General features: G+C 41.9%; 1 protein-coding gene across 2 annotated transcripts in view; it reads left to right on the forward strand.

The window, feature by feature from the left end:
* Positions 1 to 8,888, forward strand: part of MRPL42 (mitochondrial ribosomal protein L42) — a 28,779-nt gene extending 19,891 nt beyond the window's left edge. For both annotated transcript variants that reach the window (XM_006084027.3, XM_014451486.2), the window contains exon 6: positions 8,723 to 8,888. In XM_006084027.3, coding sequence (XP_006084089.1) covers positions 8,723 to 8,768 — 46 coding nt within the window. In that variant the 3' untranslated portion in view covers positions 8,769 to 8,888. The remainder of the gene's footprint in view (positions 1 to 8,722) is intronic.
* Positions 8,889 to 10,098: the final 1,210 nt, after the last annotated feature.

Here is a 10,098-nt window from a genome sequence, read left to right on the forward strand (position 1 = left end):
CATGATCGGGGGGGCAGCTGCAGCTTGGGCTCCCACTGCCCTTGCCTAACGCTCAGCCAAAGGCGTTAGGCCCGGGAAGGGGCGGAGCTCACGATCGGGGGGTGGCTGCAGCTGGGGGGGTCCCCTGCCTGGGCCTAACGCTCGACAGGGGCGGAGCCCACTATAGGGGGCGGCTGCAGCTTGGGGGGCAGGGGCGGAGCCCACGATCGGGGGGCGACTGCAGCGAGGGTCCCTTGCCTGGGCCTAACGCCTAGGCCAGAGGCCTTAGGCCCGGGCGGCTGCAGCTGGGGGTCCCCGCTGCTAGGGCCCAACGCCTAGGCCAGAGGCGTAAGGCCCGGGCAGGAGCAGTGCCAGCGATCATGGGGAGCAGGGGCACAGTCGCTGATGGTGGGAGCTTGGGGTCCCCTGCCCAGGCCTAATGCCTTGGCCACAGGCGTTAGGCCTGGGAAGGGGTGGAGCAGGAGGTCCCTTGGAGAGCTGTGGGTCCCCTGCCCAGGCCTAATGCCTGGGTGAGAGGCATTCGGGCTAAGCGGTCAATCGCAGGGAGTAGGGGCCGAGTTGACGATGGTGGGGAGCTGGGGGTCCCTTGCCCAGGCCTAATGCCTTGGCCAGAGGTGTTAGGCGTGAGCATGGGCAGAGCCAGCGATCGTGAGCAGGGGCAGCGTGGGCGACCGTAGGGAGCTGGGGGTCCCCTGCCCACCCTGATCTGGGACACCCTTCAGGGCAAACCAGCTGGCTCCCACCCGTGCACCAGGCTTCTATCCTATATAATAAAAGGGTAATGTGCACATGCAATTTTTTTCCCCAAATATATTTTATTGATTTTTTACAGAGAGGAAGGGAGAGGGATGGAGAGTTAGAAACATCAATGAGAGCGAAACTTCAATCAGCTGCCTCCTGCACACCCCCTACTGGGGATGCGTACGCAACCAGAGTACATGCCCTTGACGAGAATCGAACCTGGGACCCTTCAGTCCGCAGGCCGATGCTCTATCCACTGAGCCAAACCCGTTAGGGCGGTAATGTGCAAATTGACCCTAACAGCAGAACGACTAGGAATGACTGGTCACTATGATACACACTGACTGCCAGGGGGCAGATGCTCAATGCAGGAGCTGCCCCCTGGTAGTCAGTGCACTCCCACAGGGGGAGCTCTGCTCAGCCACAAGCCAGGCTGACGGCATCACAGTGGCAATGGTGGGAGCCTCTCCTGCCTCCTCAGCAGCTCTGTGGATGTTCAACTGCAGCTTCGGCCCGCTGGCAAGTGGACATCCCCCAAGGGATGTATCACTGCCAGCTTAGGCACAATCCCCCGGGGAGCAGGCCTAAGCCAGCAGGTGGACATCCCCCGAGGGGTCCCAGACTGCGAGAGGGCACAGGCTGGGCTGAGGGACCCCCGAGTGCACAAATTTTTGTGCACCGGGCCTCTAGTCTATATTAATAAAAGGGTAATATGCTAATTAGACCAGGAGACCTTCTGGACAAAGCCATGATGATGATAGCCGGGCTGAGGCAGAGGCGGTTAGGGGTGATCAGACCAGGAGGAAAGGGCAGTTGGGGGTGGTCAGGCCGGCGGGGAGGCAGTTGGGGGCGATCAGGCCAGCAGGGGGGCATTTGGGGGCGAGCAGGCTGGTGAGGGGAGGCAGTTGGGGGCGAGAAGGCTGGCGGGGGCGGCAATTGGGGGCAAACAGGCTGGCAGGCAGAGTGGTTAGGGGCGATCAGGCAGGCAGGCAGGTGAACAGTTAGGAGCCAGCAGTCCCGGATTGTGGGACTCACAGGGATCGGGCCTAAACCGGCAGTTGGACATCCCCCAAGGGATCTCAGATTGGAGAGGGTGCAGGCCGGGCTGAGGGAGAATTCCCCCCCCCCCCCACCCCCGTGCACGAATTTCATGCACTGGGCCACTAGTGTTGAATAAAACTTATAAAGGTGGATATCTTTGTCTTGTTCCTGACTTTGCTCTAGATTTTTTTCTTGTCTCAGGAATGCATCTTCTGTTTTGTGATTTTCCATAAGGCCTCTAACACAATATTTTTAGTACAATGTGTGGGTGCTAAGTTTTGGTGTGATGGAATATTGTCTTACTTAATTATCTTCACACCATCTTGAAGTTGTTCAATTTCTTTTTGAAATAGTAGTTTATTTACAGTAGTCTTCATGATGGCCAACTGGTAAATGTCCCAGTGGTTCTTGGAAGTTTTATTCCCAGAGTTCAGCTATCAAGTTATGTGGGTTCAAGCCTAGCTGATAAGCTGCTGTCCAGGTTGGGGGTCTCTGCCACAGAGAGGGGCCTTGGAGAGCTCTCTTTATTGCCTCAATTCTATGGACATCCTTGCCCTTTTGAAGGGAGGAGGCTGGGACTTGAAACTGGGCTCTTGTTTCCACGACTGGACCAGCCCAGGACCTGGCTGTTGGAAGCCCATAGGTCCTAGAAACTAAGTTCTTATGGTTTATGGCTTGTGGTAAAAAGAGCAAATGTGTTATTTTGCATTTTCAGGAAACTTATATTGATGTTTTCTTTTTTTTTTTTTAAATATATTTTATTGATTTTTTACAGAGAGGAAGGGAGAAGGATAGAGAGTTAGAAACATCGATGAGAGAGAAACATCGATCAGCTGCCTCCTGCACACCTCCTACTGGGGATGTGCCCGCAACCAAGGTACATGCCCTTGACCGGAATCGAACCCGGGACCCTTCAGTCCGCAGGCTGACGCTCTATCCACTGAGCCAAACCAGTTAGGGCTATTGATGTTTTCTTAAGTTGCATCAAATGAGCATATAAGCAATGTCCCTTTGAAAAGACGTTTAAAACCTTTCAGGTGCCCTGCCCTGACTCTTCAGTTTTCTCTTCCCATTCATTAACCACTGTCCTTTGTATGCCAGTGTCTCTGAGATGTCTCTAGGGGAAAGATGGGTAAGAGACAACTTTGTTGATACCATTCTTTCTTATAGTGCCTCCTTCCAAACCACAGTTAGGTTATTTGCCAGACTACCTCTCATGGTTTGTTTTCCATTGGCCTGGCCTCTGCTGGGCAAATCAGAGTTGGGATTGGAGGCCCCCTACCTCAACTTTTAGACCTACTTTTTTATATATGTTGGGTTTCCTGTTAAAAAGAGATTCTTATTTTAAACCTTTAAAAGTAAAAAAAAACAACAACAAAAAGAAACCATAAGAAAATTTATGTGGGTTCATCTAATTTCCATTTGATCTAGGAAGGTCACAAAGGTGTTCCTCATTATCTGATTCTTAATCAAGGTCAGCAAAAGATTTATGATCCCAAGGTGTTGCCCCACCTCATTCAGTCATAAAATACCTGCATCTAGTTATTGGCCTCACCCAAGGTGGGTGGGTGGGAGTGTAGGTAGTATGACTGTACAGAATTGATGCTGAAATAGTGGCCATTAAACGTTGGTGAGTAGGTTATCTGAAGTAAAAATTGTTACTGCTAAATCTGTGAATTGGATTTTGCTTTTTCCTGATTCTAGTGATTTATTTTAGGATGGCAATTCAGAGTCTTAGATTTGGGCTTTATACTGAGACTGAGTGCTAGAACTGTTTGAATTGTTAGTTTGGGAAATGACTAATGAAGAAATCCAGGACAGTGGGTTTGGGGTTAAATTGAACTTTTAGTTTCCTTCCCTCTGCCTTTGCCTGAATTACTTTTTTTTTTATTCAATTCTGCAAAGATTGATTTAAAAAATAACATATATATCCATGAGGCTCCTGCTGCTTCCTGTTTGATGATATCAGAGATAATAAAAACAAATTAAACTGGCTTAGCTATTACATTATATTTACTTTGAAGTCATGAAACTTCGAACATGAACATACTCTTTGAAAGGTACTGCTTATGTACTAGTAATCCATTTGTTTTGTACTGCTTGCAGTAATTTGCTTTTGTTAGCCACTCTAACTAGTTTTTGAGGACATGATTCTGAGTTTCTTTGCTCTTCACAGCTAACCCTGAGGTATCTCTTGTTGGCCTTTAGTGTTGCCAGTATCTGTGCACAAGTTCCTCTTGCGTCTTCTTCAGTTGGCATGAAAGAAATCAAAAGTGATGGAGCATTCCTTACAGTATAAGTATTTCCAGAATACATCATTTAGCAGTGTTAACAGAGTTCCTGCAGGTTGTATTTGAGCATGTTATTTTTCTCATTAATTCAACCTTAACAACTTTGTTAGAACTCATATTTCTAAAGTTCATATATTACCTTAGTTTTTCTTGCTGATGCCCTGATTCCTTTTCATCTCCCCTATCTCTAAATTTTTGAGTACCATAGGATCAGTTCTTGGATCTCTCCTCGTTTCTGTCTGATTCTTTAAGACAGTGATCTTATCCAGACTCATGGCTTTTAAGTACCATCAGAATGCTGATGGATTCCAAATCTATCTCTGGTCACTTCTCCTCTGATCTACAGACCTCTTTGTCGTCTCCTAATAGGTATCCCTAACTTACTGTGTCTATAACTGTACTTCTGCTGGTCCCCCACAAACCAGCTTCTTCTTTAGCCTTCCCTATCTATGTTAATGCCATATCCATTCTTTTAATTGCTTGGCCAGAAACCTTGGTGCCACTCTTGGCTGTTCTCCGTCTCACACTCCACATCTTGTTTATCAGCAAATCCTGTTAGCTTTGTCTCCAAAATGTATCCCATTTGACCACTTATCACCTCTTCCTCTGCCACCATCTCTTGCGTGGCTTATTATGTATAGTGCTGTTCCTGTTTCTGCTTTCGCTTCCCTGTAGTGTATTCTTAGTACATAGCCAGAGTAACCCTGTTAAAACTTCTGTTAGTTCTTATAATTTTTCTCTTGAAAACCCTGCAACTGCTTCCCATCTCACTCAGAGAAAAGCTATAGGCCTTAACTAGTACCTACCAGAACCTACATAATCTGACCCCATTACCTTTCTACCTTCATTTCCTACTGATCCTTTCCTTGTTTACTCTGTTCCAGCCATATGGCCTCTTAACATGCCCTTCCTTTCACCTCAAAGCCATTGTACTTGCTGTTCACTGTGTAAAAAGCTCTTCCTGCTGATATCAGCAAAGCTAGCTCTCTCGCTTCCTTCAGGTTTTTACTCACTATAGCCTTCCCTGGCCAACTTATTTGTTTTCTGCATTGGAATGTAATCTTCATGAGGGTGGGGGGTTTGTCTTGTCTTGTACACTACAGAATCCTTAGCACCTAGAAATAGTACCTGGCACACAGTAGATACTTACATTTAAAAATGAATGAACAGATGAACGAGTGAATGATTCTGATTATTTTCTTTAAATTTATTGGGGTAACATTGGTTAATAACATAAATTTCATGTGTACAACTTTATAATACATCTCTATATTCCATTGTGTGCTCATAAATATGAAAGTAGTAAGTAAACATAGCTCCACTAAATGTAAAGTGGATAGAAAGGATTGGAAGAAGGCTATATGGAAGATAAGACGGATCTGGAAAGTAATTCTAAATTTCTGAAATGTAGAGCAATCCTATAAGTGTACAAATAACAGTACTGTTTTATTTAAACAGCTAGTTTAATATTTTCCATGGAGGAAACAAATATTAGCTGGTATCATTAGTAGGAAACAAATTTGGGAATTAGCTGCAGTGTGAACCAGGAGGTAAAGTTTTACTCTGGATTAAAAATTGTGGACAGATATTCTAGATATCACTGAGTCATTATGTAATTTAAGAAGGGTAATGATATACCTATTGATTTGCCAGGAGCACTCTCAGCTTAACTCTTTTGTTATTATAGGGTGGGTTTTATTCTCTAAAGGGTCTTACTCTGGATGATAAGTTATAAAGATACTCTAAAATTAATGTACTTATTTCTGGTTAGTGATTGTAGCACATAATGAAAATCCATGCATGATAAATCATCTATAAATGCTATTGGACTATTTGACATTGAGTATATTTTAGAACTTGACTTTGTTAGGTTTAGGGCTATCAGGGTCTCAAGCATTTTGAAGTCACTCTTGAATAGTGAAAATAGTTGAGCAGTGTAAAAGCTGGATCACATTTAGTATTTTTTTAAAAATATATATTTTATTGATTTTTTACAGAGAAGAAGAGAGAGGGAGAGGGATAGAGAGAAACATCGATGAGAGAGAAACATCGATCAGCTGCCTCCTGCACACCTCCTACTGGGGATGTGCCCACAACCAAGGTACATGCCCTTGACTGGAATCGAACCTGGGACCCGTCAGTCCACAGGCTGACGCTCTATCCACTGAGCCAAACCGATTAGGGCACATTTAGCATTTTTAGCACCACAGACTTCATTGAGAATTTGATGAAACATGTGAATCCATTTCCCAGAAAAATGCATATTCTAAATTTTATAAATAATTTCAAAAAGTTTATGATTTCCCAAACCCCTGCTGCATTGAGTGAATAACTTTTGGGGATTCTGTTGCATTAGTACTGTGCCAATATAAGTACATGTAGAAATGGTTACATAAATGATTTGCTATACGTATTTTTTTTATTTAATTTTTTTCTATTATAGTTGACATTCAATATTATATTAGCTTCAGGTGTATAGCATAGTGATTTATATAACTTACAAAATAATCCCTCCTAATAAGTGTTGTAGTACCTACCTGGCACCATGCATAATTATTACAGTATTATTGACTGTATTCCCTATGCTATACTTTACATCCCTGTTACTATTTTGTAACTCTCAGTTTGTACTTCTTAATCCCTTCACCTTTTTCACTCAGCTCCCCAACTTTCCTCTCATTTGTTCTCTGTGAGTGTATTTCTATTTTGTTTATTTTGTTTTTTTAAATTCCACATATATATAAGTGGAATCGTACGATATTTGTCTTTCTCTGGCTGGCTTATTTCACTTAGCATAATACCCTCTAGGTTCATCCATGTTGTCACAGATAAGGTGTATGTACTATTCTGTAACTTAATGTTCTTTGTTAGTATATATAGATGTACTTACTTCTTTTCAAATTAATTTATAAATTTCACAAATTTTTAATTTTTTAAAATAGTTTATTGAATTTTAGAGAGAGAGGAAGGGAGAGAGAGAGAGAAACATCAATGAGAAAGTGCAACATTGATAGATGGGCAGCCACCTGCACGCCCCCTACTGGGGATCAAGCCCACAACCCATGTATGTGTCCTGTCCAGGAATCAAATTGGCAGCCTTTCAGTACACACTGGCCAAGGCTATATTTCACAAATAGTTAAAAAAAGTCAACATCAGAAAAAATGTATAGGAAAGTTGCTTATATGAAATCTTAAAATAAGCAAAAAATGCTTTTGATATCTTTTTTGTTGTTGTTAATCCTCACCCAAGGATATTTTTTCCATTGATTCTAGAGAGAGTGGAAGGGAGGGAGGAGAGGGAGAGAGAGAGAGAGGAGAGAGAGAGAGAAAGAGGGGGAGAGAGAGAGAATGAGAGAGAGAGAGAGAGAAACATAGATTTGAAAGAGACACGAGTCACATCCTGACTGGGGATCGAACCTGCAACCCAGGTACATGGCCTTGACTGGTAATCGAATCTGTGACCCTTTGTTCTGCAGGCTGACACTGTAACCACTGAGTAAAGCAGGCCAGAGCTGCTTTTGATATCTTAATCATCACAACTAAAGAGCATAAGATACATGTATCATCATTTATGGTATAGAAATCCTTACATTGTATTTTTTTCATATTAGATTTAAAAAGTTAAAAAAACAACCTTACTCAGATCAACTTGCCAAAATCTGGCTTTAGGGGAATTTTTTTGAAGATAACTCATCAACAAAAACCACATATACTCTGCAGAAATTTTCTTAATAGAGAAAATAAGGTAATGCAGAGAAGCAAAAAGAATTCTTCATGGTGAAATTACTCAAAGATGATCACTGCTAACAATGCATTTTATTTTACTTTGTATCTATACATAAGTTGTGTTAGTTTGCTTTATATGGTTTTATTTATACTGTAATTTAAATTTGCATCCTGTATCTCCCCCTGCCCCAATTAAAATTTTAACTACTTTTCTATATTGCTTTAGGATAGATTTCCAGAAGAGGAATTACTAGATCAAAAGTTATCACTGTTTAAAAATGAAAAAATATATATATTGCTAATACTGCTTTTCAAAAATATTTTACCAGTTAATACTTCAATCAGTCAGGTCTAATATTGCTTATTTCACCACTCCAGTGCTTAGATTGGGCAGTATGAATTTAAAAATATTTGTAATTGCAAACAATAAAAGTTTCCTCGCTGTTTTAATTTTCATTTCTTCCATATTTTGTGATATTGCACATTTTTCCATAAATGGATTACTAACTCTATCCTAGTGTATATTAAAACATACTTTTGCAGCTTGAGCCTTCCATTTAGAAGAAAAAATCCCTTTTCAAATAAAACTTTAATAGAGCATGTTGACAATGTGCTTTCTTTATTATAAAGATAATTTTTAGTTAATTATTAGGTTTTAACAATCATCCAGGTTGCCATATTGAAGTTATCGTCAAGATCTGAATGAAGATTTTCCAAAGTGTTTAATTAATAGAAAACAATTTATACTCTGGGGAAATGTGGCTTATTAAGAACTAAATGAGATATAGCTAACAGCATATGTATATAGTTTGATTTCATTGAGTACTAATTAATAGATGGCAAAATAATAATAGAAATTTGATATTTCTGTCAGAAACACTTTTACTAAAATAAATTATCTTAAATATTTTTTTCTTTTCAAGGTATCATACACGTCGTAGGAAACTGAATCCTCCAAAAGACAGATGATATTGAGGTTTTCAGTAAAATGCTGTCCTTTTCTCATTTGCCATTTGAGAAAATGCAATCAGATATATTCACTACTATGTTATATAGTAAAATGATAATAAAATGTCTTTTCATCCATTAGAATGTGTATTTCTTTATATATATTAATTCTGGATTTGACCTTCTTATTTAGAGAAACCTACTTTATTTTCCTTTGAGATTTTAGTCTTCTATTTATTTTTATGTGACTAGTATGATGAAATATTCTACATTATCAGCCACATATTGTTAGTAGAGTAAATATTAAAAATGTGCATGGTTTCCTTCTGAAGATTTTAAAATTGGCTTTAAAATGAAACTCAGAAAGTCTACTCAGAAAACATTTTATGTTTGGGAGCGAGGGGGTTGGCATCTAGGATATAATTAAATTAGTTACACTTAAATCAGTTACTACTATCTACTAGGTCCTTTACATACATCATTATTAAATTCTCACAATAATCCTCTGAAGAAAGAGCATCATCCTCATTTTATAGATAACGGACACTAAGTGACCTACCTACCTAGCAAGTGGAAGAACCAGGATCCAAACTGGTCAGTCTCCAAAGCTGTTTTACAGTGCATCATAACAACAAAGGGTGTTTTCTTTCACCCAGGAATGTACTTTACTATAAAGACTATATTATATAGATTGCTTGAAATTTTTTTTAGCTGTTTTAAATTTATGCTAGCTTTGGAACACATGCAATCAATATCACTAACCTAGTGTTATGAGAATGTTAATAGTATATCCTGTTTTTTGTCACTACTGGCTTATACAAGGGTGGGCAAAAGTAGGTTTATAGTTGTTCATATGGAAAGTAACACAATAATCTATGCTAATAATAGAGGAATAGGCAAATTAGCTGGGACACTGTAACATTATGACCATACAGCAGGGACTTGAGGCTGCATGGCACCTGGCCGGAGCAAGGGATCTCAGGCCGCGTCCCCACCCTGCGGGGCTTTACGGTGGACCTCAGGCCGCGCCCCTCGCCTGGTGCCCGGCGGGGCTTGACGGGGATCTCAGACTGCGCCCCGTGCCCTTGTGCCATTCCAGGAGACTTCAGGCTGTGCCCTCTGCCCCAGCGCCAGGCCGGGAGACCTCAGGCTGCACCCTCCTGCCCGGCAGGGCTTGACGGGGGACCAGGCGCGCACCCTCTCACCCGGCACCCCAGGGGGGCTTAACGGGGACATCAGTCGCGCTCCTGCTGGCGGGGCTTGACGGGGGACCTCAAGGCTGCGCCCCCCAGCACCAGGCTGGAGAACCTGAGGCTGTGCGCCCCCCACCCAGAGGGGCTTGATGGGGGTG

The sequence above is a fragment of the Myotis lucifugus genome, unplaced genomic scaffold (genome assembly GCF_000147115.1).
Source record: "Myotis lucifugus unplaced genomic scaffold, Myoluc2.0 scaffold_9, whole genome shotgun sequence".
Lineage (NCBI taxonomy): Eukaryota > Metazoa > Chordata > Mammalia > Chiroptera > Vespertilionidae > Myotis > Myotis lucifugus.